The sequence below is a fragment of the Haliaeetus albicilla genome, chromosome 2 (genome assembly GCF_947461875.1).
Source record: "Haliaeetus albicilla chromosome 2, bHalAlb1.1, whole genome shotgun sequence".
In the NCBI taxonomy this organism is placed as follows: Eukaryota; Metazoa; Chordata; class Aves; order Accipitriformes; family Accipitridae; genus Haliaeetus; species Haliaeetus albicilla.
In genome coordinates this window covers 43,366,776-43,382,917 of record NC_091484.1, presented here as the reverse complement: position 1 = coordinate 43,382,917, position 16,142 = coordinate 43,366,776, and the positions used below count along the sequence as shown (strand labels likewise).

Here is a 16,142-nt window from a genome sequence, read left to right as displayed (position 1 = left end):
ATTCCAAAAAGAAAACCTCTTTGAATGGATTTCTGACTTAAAAGCACTTTTACTAATCAGTTACCACACAACAAACAAAACAAATTATCTCTTTCAATAAATTGTTTGTTTCTAACAAACTAAGCAGTTATTTAGTATCACACATTGCACAGACTCAGCTATTTCCTTTGAAAACACTAAAATTTCAAAGAGAAATAAACTTTGGAAACCTATTCAACACCTCTTAACTTCTTTTAAGCTTGTGTGTTAGACTGCCTGATAGCTTGAATACCCGTATTTGTTGCTTTGTTTCTTAAAGCTCATGATTTTAACTTCATCTGAACCATACCCCAGAGAAATTATTTGCCTCCAGAAATGAACAATAGCTGCTGAACTGTAAGATCCAATTGATACGATCCACTCACAAATTGCTCTGTCAATACAGGTTACAAACTGACAGAAAAGGGAATTCATGCTACAGTCTAGCTCTGTCCACTTCAACCAGCTCATACAGTTCAAAGCTTAATTGCCATTTCATACAACAGTCAAAAGCTGAAAGGTCATTTTAATTTCATTTTCATCTACATTCCTTTTATAAGGAAGAAAGTTATGATTTATTTTGCTTTTCATTGTTACAACATTTTGTGGTTCTCCTTACTCCCATGATTATAAACAGATAACACTGCAAGTCTTTAATTGTTTTAAGTCTTTGGGGCTATTTTCTTTAATGAAGGCTGAAACGACACAGATGGGCTTTTTCAAGAATGTTGTAAATTTTTAGCCCAAAGCAAGTGCTGTGTTAAAGAGTGCTAATCATAACAAATCATAGCATTTTTGTTGTTTACAGGGTTTAATATTGTGATCATAAGTCACACTTAATAAACAAACATACTTTGGGCAGAAGTACCTCATTTTTGTGTCAGGGTGGGCCAAACAGAGTCTCATAGAGGCATTCAAAGACTGTGCCCGGGGTCTTCCTTTCTCCCCTCCTTCTGTAGATAACCAAAACATCGTCCATCACGCTATCAGAAAGTTAGTCACTTCTTCATGCCATGCAAATGACAGAGAACAATTATAAACTGGCAGTGAGATAGGTGTGTTTCCATTCACATAGCAGGGCACACACACAGGTCCCTCCCTGTCTGTGACCTGAGGAAAATGCAGGCTCCTGTTTCGGGGCTGGACACACATCTGTCATCTGACAAGGGACACTTGCATGGGGTCACCTGGCGGATGCACTGCCAGTCACACAAGAAGGGAATAGCAGGTCAACAGAACAATTCCTCCAGCCACCAGCCTTCTCCCATCTCTCTCCTCTGCCTCAATGACTGAGAAAGCCAGAAGCTGGCTGCAAGCCAGAGAATTTGGGAAGGCAGGCCAGAGAAATTTGGAAGGTAGCTGCAAGCTAGGCACATTGGTGCAAACACACCGTCCAAATGTGACCACATTAAACAGACTGCCATGTATCTTTCAGCTTTACATGGGCTGACATTAGAAAGCAATTAATTAATTTGATTTCAAAGTTTTCATGCAATTCATTAATTGGGAACAGGTCTGAAGGCAAATTATCAAGCAGTACCTGTGACTGCCTGTCCTCTTGAATCAAGAAATATTTGAGGATTTTGCTTCTGCTCTCCCCCTTCCTTCCCAACTATATTTAAAAGTCTCTCTCCAGAGTTTGCTAAATTATCTTTTAAAAAAATATATATACACCTATATAGAAACAGAACACATGATGTAAAATAAAAGTCATTGACACTCTAAGATATCTAAAAATATCACATTGATCCAGCCTAACAAGTAGATAAGCATTCCTTTTAGCACAAAGTCCTGGAAAGGACTGCCTTTAGAAACTGCTGTAGTTTGTAGCTGCTTAAATCCCCAAAAGCAAGGCTCTCTTGCCGTGTTGCCACATACAAAGTGAGTATCGTGAAAAACATTGATGCTCAACAGTTTCGTTAGTGATTTATAAAGCAGAAGTACACCCAAACTGCTAAGACCCCTCAAATGAAGTAAACAGATAAGACATCTATTCTAAGAAATTAAAGAAGAAAAATCAAAATCAAGGACTACATATCTCTAATCTCATTGGCTGAGTAGTTGAGCATCCTCTCTCTACATTAAAGAGGTGAGAAAAGATGAAGCTGTAACATATTAAGCATATCATGAAAAAAACCACACCAGTACAAATCATGATCAAGTTACAAAGTGATTCCAAATGAACTATAATAAAAAATGTTAAGGATTAACCTAAAGATTTACACTGTATGCCACGTTATGCTGCATCTATTGTGGTTTGTTGACGTATGATTATGAAAGAAACGTAAACCCAGTCAGATGAGAAAGATAGACTCAACGTTAATTGAAAAAGACAAACTAAGTGAATAATGAGTATATAAAAAATAGCCTATGCCATTTTTATCACCCATACGACACTTACTCTCAAATTTATGGCAGAGACAATTGAACTATGTTTCAAATCACTGGAGGTTATTTCTTACCAGGAATGCCTCTGTGCATTTTTTCACCTCACTGTTTCTATTCTTATTCCATTACTATTGAAATACATATATATTACCAAAGCTGTAAATACATGTCTACTTAGAAGATGTCTACAACAATCACCCTGGTTTATCTTGTAAAGATGGATTCTTCAGCAAGACCCAGCATTCATTAAAGCCTAGGAAACATGAATACGATACTTTAAAACAAAGAGTAAAGTTTTAAACAACAATACCCTTTTAAAATTGAACCAGCCAATGAAGAAGAGCTATGCTGTACCTAGGTGGCTTTTCTTATGATGGGAATGTAAGAAGCAAGTCCAGCAACAGCTGACAAGAAGGTCAAAAGAGGACAGTTCATTTTCTCGGCATCAAGGGTAAATATAATGCCCAAAAAATAAAAGGTAAGCGAAATTAAACTCATGCACTAGACCCACCATCTTGTACTTTTCTTGCCTTGCCCTCTTCTGCATGCTATTTCCAGGATGCAACTAAACAAATGGGTAAACAATATTAATTTGAAGAAAAAATTAGAGGAATCACATTGAAAAAAAGGCCGTTTGGACAATATGACTAAGCATTTAAACAAACTGAATAATATCTGGGTGAAAACAGTCTCTAGAGCAAGAACATTGGCTTCCATTTAGGTTGGAGTTTTCGTTTAGTAGAACAAGGAAAATGGATGTTGGGACTGGATATAAGGTTCCATATGAACTAGAGAAAGAGTTTTATTCCATTTTCATAGCAAATATCTTTGTAACTCTTAAAATATGAACACAGAAGATTCAAACTGGACATACTGCAAAGTGTGAAAGGAAAACTGAATAAAAAAAGCAATAGGACCCTTAACTATAGTCACAGGTGTCATGAAGAGGGAAAAAGATATAAATGATACATATATCTAATGATCATGACACCATGAAACACTTTGGAAAAAAAAAAAATATTAACTCCAATTAAATCTCCATTATTGAAAAAACTCAAGAATTTTCTCTTTCTTTTTTCCAATCAAGATGACTGAAGCAACCAGCCTGATTTATGTTACAGGAGAATTAATATGCCTTTGGGGAAGAAGCAGCCTCCAAAATCCTTCTCAGCTATGGACAAGCCAAAACTTAGACCCTGCATCAAAGAGTAAGGAAAACCAAAAACGAGCAGGCCTCCAACAATCTACATAACCTATAATAGTTTGACAGCAAGAAAAAAAACCAAACACAAGTAACATCCCACCTTGCCAAACACCCACAAAAAGATCCTGAACATATAAACATGACAGAGGATACCTTTTCAAAGGAAGAAAAGGCACAACAGGGCTGGGCTTCCTTCACTAAATTGCAAAATCTCAAGCATCATCTAGAAGGTGCAGAGACACAAGTATGGAATGAAGAAGTTACATACACTACCACACACCTCCCCGGTGTAAAAAGAAAGATAAGAAAGCAATAAAATTAACTTTCTCCTCCCACCAGGAGTTCAATTCATAACCAGAGGACCCTGTTTCTGTCTCCAGTGTTTCTCCCACCACTTGAACAAGGCAGAGAACAGAGGATGGGATTGTGAAATCCCAACAATCCTCTGCAATAAGCCTATTGCCACACTGACCTTTCCCCTTCAACTTTACAGAAACAGCTTCCTCCTGTTCCCAACTAATGCAGTTAGCCCTGAGCTCAAGCTGTGCTTCTGCCTGGAACATTTCAGCGCCACTGACATGCAACTGTAATGACCCTGCCAGCATGTGTGACAGAATTTGTTTTTGCATTAAAGATATAATATTGTTTAGGTTCAAAGTAAAGCACTCACAAGTCAGAAAGTTTCCTGTGCAACTTTAATTCATCCCCTGGTGTGTTTATTCCCATTATCACCATGTTTAACTACAGGAGCACTTAGTATGTTTTCCAGTAGGACCCCTACTTGTTCAGCATAGTGGGTGGACGGTACTCCAACAATCAATCAAGGCTAAGCAGGGATAAGGAAATCCATACGATCACTCCTCCACTTGTTGCAGAAGTTGGAAATAGTAGGCAAAAAGACCAAGGAGAGGAGGAAGAGCAAAATAGTTACGAGATTTCTGTATCTGTCACTGCCTCACTGCTACGTGAATACTGGGCTAAAAAAAGGTGCTTTGCACTTGTCACTAGACCTTAACTGCATGTTCTCAACAGAACCTGACAGGAAGAAGCAGCCGGCACTTGTAATGGCCACTGAATACAGACATCCGACTCGCATTATTTTCTGGAGAAACCAACACAGCATGGAGGCAGGAGAATTTGAATTCTAATTCTATTCCACCATTGATTATTTTTTGCAACCCCAGATCACATCTTGTTTACTACACTATTTTTACCAACGGGAAAACAATATTCCCTCATCTCGAAGAGGTGCTGAATCAATACTTGTGAGCCATTAAAATAATACATTAAGAAGCACCCTTGAAGAAAAGCATGCAGAAATTAATAACTATGTACTCACTGCAGTCTTTGTACTGTCTAAGAGTTGCTTAATGAATAGTAAAGATATTACAGAGCTCCCTTCCTTCCTCCATTACCATACATCTTCACTACATTAATAGTTTGAGCAAAAAGAAGCAGGAGACTACATAATTAAAGATTACCAGAACCTAAGCACATCAGTAAAAAACTGCTCATGCAGTCTGAATTACTCTAGTTTCTAACTTTCATGCACTTAACTGGTAACCTAAAAAAAAAAAAAAAGAAGAAGAAGAGAGAGAGAGAGGTTATGTTACACAAACTGTGAAAAGTAATGCCATATTTTTCAAAAAAGGGAGCACATTATTGAATTTTTTACATTGTATACCCATAATTATCCTTATATTTGTTTCCCTTTGATAATTCTGCAACTAAGAATTAAAAGTTACAAACTACTGGTTGTTCCTTACTAACCCATCTCCACCCTGCTGGATTTCTGCTTACTCTGTAATTACGCTGTCACAAAATTAGCAAGTGTTAAGCTCATTTTGCACCAAGTCCCAAAACCAAATTATGTGTGAATGCAAATTAAGTTGAAAATATTACCGTTACAGTTGTAGAGAGGTATTATGTAGCATTTGTGCTACCATAATAATAAAACAAAGATTTAAAATCATTGGTAAATCATTGCATTCTCTTCTTAACTTCAGTTCTACAGACAGCACTAAAGAAATCATCTCGTTTTCTTCCAGAAAAGCTGAAGCTGTATACACTGTAAAAACACTAGATACCTGTACATAACTTAGGCCGTTGATCATAGTGATTCTGAAAGAACACATACACATCCCCCTTGAGGGAATATAGGTGTTCTCAGTTTCACTTCAAAAGACAAACTTTTATATTACTTTTTCCACAGCAGACTGGATAAAGATGGGAAGAAGGAGTTGTGTAAATGAGGCACCATGACAAAAGAAACAAATCACAGACTGGAATGATCCCATCTGCATCACACCCTCCCCCTCAAAAAAATCGTAAAAGCACTTAAAATATTGAAAAGTTTCAAGATCAGCTTCACTCAGTCAAAATAGCTCTGAAACAAACACACACACAGTTCATGTGATCACAAGCTCCAGAATACAGTAATACCACAGAAAATACCATGGTTTGGAAAGGCTCTCTAAGGCTATTTTTTTTTTTTTTTACATGATTAATTATCTATGCCATGAGAAGAAAGCATAAGAAGCTTTCCTTTCTTCTGGTGGCCTTTCACACAGATTTTACTACAGATGGTATGATCTACAAATAATGGGAGTTACAAACACTAGTTAGGAAAACACATAAGACGGCAGAAACGCTTTAAAGATGAGAAGACTGACTGGTAAGGGCAATATGTTTCAAGCCTTAACTCTTACAATCAAAATGTTTAAAAAAAAAAAAACAGTCTTGAAAGGTGACGAGCTACACTAGATCCTAGCAGGTGCCCAGCCATGTAATCAAGTACTTAATTTCAGAGGGAAGATTTTGAAAAGCATGGGTAATTTGAATGGCTTGCCCAGAGCTACACAAGTTCCCATGGCAGAAAGAGAAGTTCTCAAAATAAAGATACTCCCACTGAAACTGAAATTGTTTCAGGACGGCAAAGCCTTTTATGAGTTCTTCATAAAGATTAAAAAAATCCTAAACTGTGAATATAGAATTTGTTTTAATAGACAGCAAAAAGTAAGTTTAAAAACATGAAATATAAGCCTTGAACGCAAAAAAGGTCACTGGTAGTTTTAAGTCTCTACTAACACTATTGCTGATAACTTTTCATGGTGAGAAATCATCCCACTCCTATGCTCCGACGCATCCGTAAGAGCATGGACAGTCAGTAGTCAGACGTATTTGACCGATACGACAAGATGCCAGGGATTCAGTGACACCTTAATTCACTTCGATGACACCAGCCTCAGCTGTTTAGCGGGGAAGCTTTTTAATTTTCTCAGTTCGCTGGGGGAAAAGGCCCTGCTGGCACCAGAACAGCGCGGTTTAACTCCCGACGGTACCTGCCGGGCCACTGACACACCTTGAAAGGGAGAAACTTCCACCAGCGGCTAACGCGGCGGTCAGCAAGAGGGCCACGGGGCCTGACTGACGTCCGCTTCCTTCCACACAGGCCTGTCAGCAGCGGACTTCCACACCCCCCGCGCAGCTCTGCGGCGGCCCCGCACACCTCGCCCCTGCCCAGAGGCGGACCGGCGGGCTGCGAGCCCTCCGCCGCAGCACGACAGCCCGACGGCCAGGCCGGGAGCGGCAGCCAGACCTCTCTCCTTCCCCATTCCGGGCGCGCCGAGCGGCGGCGGGGAAGGCAACGGCAGCAACGCGCCGGAGGGCTGCCGCCGCCGCTGGAGCATAGGGGGAGGAAGTAACTGGAGAAGAGGGACTGCCCCGGGGAGGGAACTCCCGAACCCATGAAGCGGGAGGGAGCGTCCGGCGCCCGCTGAGGAGCGCTCCGCCGGGGCTGCGGCTCGAGGGGCTGCCCCCCGCTCTAGCCCCGGCCGCGCCGGCTACCCCGGCCCCTCACACGCCCCACCGGCCCGCCCCCCTCGGCCTCCCCTCCGCCCTGCTCACCGCCCGCCCGCCCGCCCCCCGGGAAGCCCTCCCTCCCTCCCTCTCTCCCGCCTTCCCTCCCTGCCGGCGGCCGGCCTTACCTGCCAGGAGGCTGCAGACCTCCTCGGGGATGACGGGCGCGCCGTGCATGCTGAGGGCGGCGGGGGGCAGCCTGGCGGCCGGGGACACCCCGCGGGCGGGGCTCGGCGGCTCGCCCCAGCCCCGGCCCCGCCAGGGAGGAAGCGAAGACCCCGCCCCCCGGCCGCAACGGCACGGCCGCAAGCCACGGGGGCGGGGCTTCCCGACACGGGGCGGGGCCGCGTGACGCTTCACACCGCCCCTCCCTCCGCGCTCCGCCCGCTCTCCAGAGCTGCGCATGCGCTTCATCCCCCTCCCTGTGTTTATACTCGCTGCTGGGTGTTCCCCCGCCGGCGCCGGCACCGCCCCCGCCGCTAGGGACTGCCTCCCACGTGACGGCTGCAGCAGCCATTTTGCGTGAGGGCACCGTGCAGTCCGTCCCTCTTGCCAGAATCGAACATGGCGCTCAGCATTAGTCACCTGCTCGCCTCCGCCCCGAAGCCCACGAGAAGTTGACTATTGGATGAGAATGCCCGGAAGTTGCTCTCTGATTGGTCCATTGATTGTCCCGCCCAAGTGCCAGGCCCTTCCCAAGCCGGGGGCTGGCGGCTCCGCCGTCCTCACGGGGACGTGCAGGCTGGTCGAGGGGTAGCTGGACGCGAAGAGTGTTAAATTTTGGACCCAATTTCTTCCAAAATATCTTTACAGCCTTCGTACGGAGCACAGTGCTGACCTTAGCTCGCCTGCTGGCAGGCGGGATGGCGCTTCTGAGGGAATAAGGGAGAGAATGTCGGCGCTGGCATTCAGCAAGGCCCTGCTGGTTTCCCCTTTTCCCTCTCAGCCTGCTGTCGTTACCAGCGGCTGGGTTTGGGATAGCAGATCTGCCATCGTTACCAGTGTCAGGGTTTGAGATAGCAGCCGAACTCGTGCCATGGCTGTGCTGACATCCCAACGGTTGCAGCTGGCAACATCAAGCCAGAGAACTTGAGAGGAGGAAATCACATGCACACGTGGCATGCAGTGAAATAAGAAATGGAAAGTGAGGCAGTGGGAACAGGCCTGTTGGTATTGGCATCTGTTAGCACAGATGTGTGGGCAGAGGTAGGAAGAGATGCTCTCCCTAAGCAACACAGCTGGGCTGCTGGAAGGGCTGACTTTGCAGTTTTGCTTATGGGGCAGCTTTGATATATTTTTCCTGCAAATCCCTAATTGTATGTAGTTGGAGCACATCAGTGATGTAATATGTTTAGTGTAGAAATAGTCAAAGTAAACTCTTAGCATGTGCTTCTGTGACCTTGGTGGTTTTGGCTGTATCTGTGTTATTACTACAGAAAGTGTTTGTGTTAGAGCTGCAGTTACGTTAGCACATCTGCGTATCATACCACTGTAGAAAAAAACAGCAAGGAAAAGAAGTTATATTTATGAAATTTCACTTTTATACCAGTGTAATTATATTAACACTTGTGGCACAGCTGGCAGTACAGCTGTATCAGTCAGGTATTAAACAGTTTCGTACTTCTGCTTGAGGTAGCTGTGCCAGCTGAAATCTGCAATGTAGATGTGGTGTTAGATTATATTGTTCTCCTGACCTCTCACATCTCTTTTAATTACAGGGAACAACTCATTTCAGATACATCTGGGTTTTCAAAGCATTGCAGCTTTATTACCTGATTTTATGGCCATCTTGACTGAAACGCAAGCAGTTAACTAACTGACCTGTGTAATGTTGCATAATGATTTTTATGTTAGTTATCTAATTTCAAAATAAACATGCATGGACATCTGGGTGCATATGTGTATAAATAGATCTTGCCTCTTTATTTGTATAAATACCTACTACGCTTCTGGTACAAGAACATGTTTGATTAATTTTTCTGTGGTTGGCAAGGAGGGCTCTTTGGGCTTATGTTAAACTACACATTTCAGATGTGCAGTCTTGGGAAGCTGCCATAAGGAATGGGAAAATGGCTTGTAGTCTAATTTGCTTGCCCTTTTTCAGGTTAATCGTAATCCTGCTTTCTTGTGTTGACTTTATGGCTCCATCCATTTCTGTTCCAGAAATGAGTCAAAGGTGTCAGTTGAACTCTGTTGTAGTCTTTCTTTTGAGATCACTTTTCCTGGTAATTTATTCCATATGTTTACTGTTTGTGTGAGCTTTCCCTGAGTTTCAGAACATAAAATGGGAAGAAATAACTTACCTTTATTATTTCCCACCCCCCATACTCTAGTCACTCTGGGTTTTTTCTACTTACTTTTTTTCTTAAAGACTTCCTTGTTGTTGCACTGAGGACCAGCCCATGACACAGTTAGCAAGATTTGTGACCCAGGCCTATTTTAAGCCTTGTTAAGTTCCAGATTTACTCATAGTTCCCTAATTTTTAAATCTACTGCTAATAGGAAGCATAATTCAAAACAGACTCCTCCACTGAAACAAGTCTGGCTTCAGCATCGTTTCAGCCTGGTTTCTGAGGATTCCACAGCTTGTGCCTCATCGAAACCAGACACACTGCTTCGCCTAATCAGGCCCATAGATCAGGAGTTCTTGATGTGTGGGTAGCAACGCCACAGGGAACACACAGAAGTTTATTGTCCTTCTGTGTGGGGAGAGCTACGAAAACAGGGAGTTCAGGAGGAACAGCCTACCTGAATCTGCAGAGAGCAGCTGTAGGAAGAATAAAGTTTCCCATTCAGGAGCAGCATGATGGCCGCCTTGACCCCCTGAAGAAATCTGACATATCCAGCATACTGGGAAATCCAGCATTTTTCCATTAAATGTTTCACTTTTCTGCAGCCATGCTTTTAAAACTTAGATTCTAGGAGAAGAAGGAAGCAGGACCTGTGTGCAGATGCTGCTTGTTCTCTACATGTCCTTTAATAGAAAATTAATTGGATTACAGTGCATGCTCCCTGCACTATTTCATACAGGTGGCAGCAGCCTTGTTGAGGATGCTCTGTGTTCTCATCTGTTCATCCTGTTGGCTGTCCATCTTCTTTTGACAGGTTCAAACCAAAATAGCTAGTTGATAATCAGAATATTTATAATTTTTAATCATTTAATTACATTAAACAGTAGTTGGCAAAGATTTCTGGCATGCACATATAGCTGTTAAACTGAAGGAGCACAGACTTTCTTTACAGAAGTGCTTTCTTTATAAAAGAAATGCAAAAACTTCTGGGTATAAAAAAATCGGAAAATTATGTTATTGAATGACAGTACTCTAAACATGGCAACTCTTTATGTATTTTGACAGTGGCTGCTGCACTGAAGAAAAGCTGCGGTGCCTCTAACAATGGAAAAACATACTCTGAACCCTTTGTCCTCTGGCAAAACATCATTAATGTTTTCTTAGGGTTTGTTACTACTGTTCAAGTTAAAATTGTTTCCTCACAGGCAGAGATACGTTCAGGACATCATAGCAGTTGTTTTGAGAATAAGTTTACAAATTAACTTTGAGCATAAAGAAGAGCTAGTACTTCATGTAGCAACTCATTAAAATTTTGTGTATCCTCTTCTATTCAGAATCCACCTCCATGAAAGCTTTCTATTTTGCTGTCCTCTTACAAGCATTTTATACAGAAACAAAATCTTTGAAGCATTCAAGTATTGTTTGCACAGTTGGGTTGTGTTGGCTGTACTTTGTTAAGATGTGGAAATATGGTCTTGCACTTAGAATTCAGCCCATTGAATTCAGCCCGTCAAACATGAGCTGAACACGCTCTGCAATTTATGGGATGCTTTGATGATCACAAATGGAACTAAAATGTACTCAGTGAGACTGTAAAAGTTTTGAACAGTGAGTGCTTGTTTCTTTATTAGTTTATATGATGAAAAATTGCTACAGCAACCTTTTTTCTACACAGTTTGGAGACTTTGGTGTCACTGTTTCATGTTCTGAGTTACAAAACTGATGTGCTTTTCTTTGTGAAGGTGACCTGCTGTTTATGGAGTACTTACCAGGTTGGTACTGCCTTGCTCCGAATGTTGCTTTCTGTAAGCCTATCATTTTGAGACCTCAGCCTGAGGGTAGCAATTCCCAACAGGTTTAAAAACACATATCAAGAAACACAAGTCATTCCCTTCCCTCTCCATGTTTTCCCAGCTATATGACAACAGAGAGGTGCTGAACTGAAAAAGATCGAGAATGGTCCTCTAGACCATTAACTATGCACCGTATCATGACTACCTGTTCAGCCTTCAGAACTATTATTTTTGATGCTGAAATCTTTGCCTTTCCAAATATGGAGCAACAAGGGCATAATTCTTAATTTTTGTACTTGAATATATTCCAGCAATGTCTAATTTTACCTAAGAATTACCTCTGGAAAGAAAGATTGGTGTTTACATTATCAAAACTACAGGATAATAACTATAACTTTGAATGATGTTTTCTAAGCATTACATGTTATGGGAAACATTTTTGCATAAGCATTTCTTTTTACCTGAGCATCCATTAGTTTGGATAGGATTGTGCATTCTCCAATATTTTCTTAGACAAAAAAGTGTTCTGTATCTCATCAAGTTAAAGTTCAGTGTGTTTTTAAAAAAAAATTTATTGAGAAAACTCATATCATATAAAGGCTTCAGAGTTTCACTAAGATCCCATTTTGAGGTGATTTTTCTGCATTGATTCAAATGGAAAATCCTGAAAGTTAGTTTTGGCACAGGTGTGAGATTTCAGTGGACATTTTGTTTTGCTGAAGTCTATGAAAGCAAGCCAAAGATAACTCCCCAAGTATCACAGAAGATGACCGCTGCTGCTCATCATGTAAACAGTTCCAATAAAGTGTGGAGACAACCAGCTGAATACAAGTTGCGAGATTTCAGCTCATACTAAAACCGTTTGTTCCTGTTTGTATATAGCCCTTTGTTCTTAGACATCTTAAAACGAAATACTAAAGGAATGAAGACTCTTCCTCTCACCATTTCTCCTCTTCAAGATGTGTAGAGATGCCCTGACAGGTCTTCTGCAGCTAAGCATGGGTTTTAGGAAGGAAGTGGGGAGGGAAGCTCTGTTTGACTGGAGTTAATAATTAGATCTTACATAAACTTTTCTTTACCCCCTATATGAGCTCGATACCTAATGAATATTTTGGAGCAATGAAGAGTCTTAATAACTCTGAGGTGAGTAAACATGCATAAACATCCTGTTGCATTCTCCAGAAGTAAAAGCAAAACTTCATCATTCTTTGAAAGGTAGATGAAATAAAAAGAAAATCTAGGTAACCTCTAATCTAAATTTAGTGTTCTTTCTAGCTCTTTTAGCCTTTTATTAACTATGATATAATGCATTGAGTCATATTTTAAACAAATTATACCATAGGTAATGAAATTAATGAATACTTTTCCATGCACTTCTATGTGAATATCCTACATCCTTTTCCTTTTGCAATAACATCACTTCAATCCCCTGTGCCATAAGACACTCACCATCGTCTGAGCCACTGTCCTCTTTTTATTTCCTCTATGCCTCTTACTCCATCAGTGAGAAAGGGGCAGCATTTTCTGTGGCCAATTTGGAGGGATTGCTGTGCTGTTTGGCCTGTCAGCACTCTTCTGCTAGTTGACGAGCCTGCAAGCCAAACAGGATAGGCACTTGCTGAGCCCGGGTGGCAGTCTGTTCCGCAGTGGTGTCATTAGCCTGGCTCTCTGTCCTTCATCCAGCAGCTGCTTTTCAAGAAGTTTTTAAGAAGGTAATATCTGAAGACTGTACCTACCAGATATAGCAATCAGATTTTAGGGAGGAAGCAATAGGTGGACAGGCTTCCTTGAGTAATCAAGCAAAAATTTTTACTTCAGAGACTCGGGGGTAAATTTGACAATAATTCGCAGAAGCCTTGAGGCACAGCCAGCTTAAGTGTGCCTGTCTGCTAGTATCACGTGTTTTGTGAGCAGCAGGGCAATCCCCTTTTTAAAGTTCCCTCATCTGTACATTGTAGAAGGAGCAGGAACAATAGATTTGCAAGAAAAAAGTCGTTTCCAGAGTTGCAAAACTTTTCTGTGTAATGCTACATTTCCCTTCACAGGGGAAATAAAACAGTCACTTTGGTTTAGAGTGGAACTGAATCAAAATCAGGGTAAATTCTAAATAAAATTTCTGCAATAAGCTACGGAGCACTGGCTCGCAGCCTCTGAATTGCCAATCTTTTAACTGAAATAAAGACAAAGAATTTCCTAAACAAGTGGCATTTCTCAGAGACATACTGAGAGCCTTCCACTAACCATTAGTGAAGTGGTAAGCTAAGAGTTAAAAAAGTTAAAAGGAGCTGCTGTGTTATTTTTATTTTTAAAAAGTCAAAGTGCACTTCAGAAGAGTGCTTCCATCAGCCTAAAAAAATGAATATATGACAAATTATAGTCTATCTAACAAGAAGAGCTAAATGTTACATCATATGCATAGGCATTAGCTCTCCGTCTTTCTTTTTAAAACAGCTCGAATGAAATTTTGTCTTAATGTACTTAACTCAGTTTTTTCCTTGCAGCATTCCTAGCTTTTTATTATTATTTTTTTGCTACTCTTACATGATTGCCACAAACAGCAACAAATCCAGAAAGGATCATAAAATTTCAAATGAAATAGCTATTCTTGTTGTCTGAATTCAACATTGTTTCTGGGAAACATAGATGAAAATCTTCTTCAGGCTCACGTAGAAAGGACTGGTCCAAGTGAGGCAGATATATAGGCTCATTTCTTGCCATGCAAACTCATTTTCTCTACAAGAGGAACATCATCAATTACTTTCTTTAAAGTGATACATAGATATGTAAAATATCATGCCAAATAAGAAGCATTTGTTGTCTCCACTAGAAATTGCATTTGATCCCATTTTATTAAAGTGCTCAGCTGATAAACTTCACCTCGATGAATTTAGTTTAAGCTGTGAATTATTATTTTGTAAAATAGAGAACCTTGAAAAACTCCTGATGCAAATACACTTTATTTATAAAGTGTCTTCTGGGATATCACATGGTTTACAGTGAGACTACTCAATTAATAGAATAGCTTTTCTCAGCAAGTATACAATAATGTCCATAAACTACAGTATGCCTGGCTAAAAGTATGCCAAGACAATCATAGCAATATGCTAAAGAGGGCAAGCAGACCCCAAGCCAATATTGTCTCACTTTTTTTTCTTCTTAATTTAATAAAAAGCTCTGAATACAGAGACTGATGGGTTTTCAAGTTCTGACTGACGGGTTTTCAATTGATCTCGGTACTTTGTAGCTCCCAGCACTTGGGTGACTAAGCACCTTACAAACCCAACCAAAACAGAAACCTTACAAGGTAAAGAGAAGTTATTGCCCCCAGACTGTAGAAACAGCACCCAGGAGGAGAAGTGGCTTTGCCAGGATGACAGGGGAAGTATGTGGCAGCATGTGGAAATCAGCCAGATCACAGAAATCCCAAACGAGTACATCCACTGCTGGGTCATACCACCCCTCCAGCAAGCCACGGTAAAAATCATTTGGCCATCACTGGCTTGCCAGAAGGTCGTTTGATTCCTGTCCTTTCTGTGAAAGGTGTTATATATAGACTCTATAATTCTTCAGTCCCAGGCTGTGCATTTGGGGACTACCCTACATCCCCACCAGTTGGCACAGTGCAATCCTGCAAGCTTGACAGAAATGCCTCCATCACTGTTTTCGCAGCTTCTTATCTTTCCCAGGCACGAGCCTGATGCTAACATAATCGATGCTGTTAACAGCTAAAAAGCTAAAAAATTTAGAAAGAGACTGATATGTTATATTTAATTTAAGAAATCAAAGCATGCTATGTAAGACTCCTTCCACAGGATTGTGTTTGCGTTCAGCGATATCTATATGGATCTTTCCACATATGTAGCTCCTGGTTTCAACCACGATGTGAAGAACCACCTCAGCCTCATCACCCATCTATCCTTGCCATTGCCAGTGAGGCTGCTGACCTGAAAACCAGCTGCCAGTTCTGTGGTGTCTGCTGAGCAAATGTCTCCATGATGTATAAAGTATATAAATCCATAAAGTATGGAAGTGTTGTGCTTTCATCTTACACTGCTAAGCATTAAAGATTCAACATTCTAGACCTAGTCACTGACAAATAAAAGAAAACGAGGCTAGGACACAGAAGGCAGTCTCAGCGCTTCCCAATCAACTGCTGGTACGCTTGATTTTGCCTAATATACTGATCCATCTTACCCATTTCTGCTTAAAAGTTTATCAATGCAATTATTCCTAATGAAAGTATTAAATACAGTGCCAAACTGGTGAGCCAGAGGGCTGTTTTTTCAAGTTTTTCATTACCTACTAAGTAAATTAATTAATGCAAATGAAACTCTAGTGTCATAAAGCCACATCCTGCTCTAATTGAAGACAATGGCAAAACTGTCATTGACCTCCATGGGAACAGGTTCAGGCCCATAACTTTCATATATTGTACATTAAGCGACATAATCAGAAATACTATCTTCTGCCATTAAAATGATATATAGATATAGCATGACAAGTAGCAGTACAGGGACTCATCTGATGGCTGTAATTAGAGGTTTTTAATGACAGGTTAGGTATGTTTAATATGCAATTCCACATTGATGT

General features: G+C 41.1%; 1 protein-coding gene across 3 annotated transcripts in view; it reads right to left on the bottom strand.

Annotated features, from left to right (window-relative positions):
* The window catches only part of SKAP2 (src kinase associated phosphoprotein 2), a 123,015-nt gene extending 115,228 nt beyond the window's left edge, over positions 1 to 7,787 (bottom strand). For 2 of the 3 annotated variants that reach the window (XM_069772861.1, XM_069772877.1), the window contains exon 1: positions 7,597 to 7,787. In XM_069772861.1, the coding sequence (XP_069628962.1) occupies positions 7,597 to 7,645 (49 nt within the window). In that variant the 5' untranslated portion in view covers positions 7,646 to 7,787. The remainder of the gene's footprint in view (positions 1 to 7,596) is intronic. The other variant, XM_069772871.1, reaches the window with a different exon arrangement.
* Between the last annotated feature and the right edge of the window lie 8,355 nt (positions 7,788 to 16,142).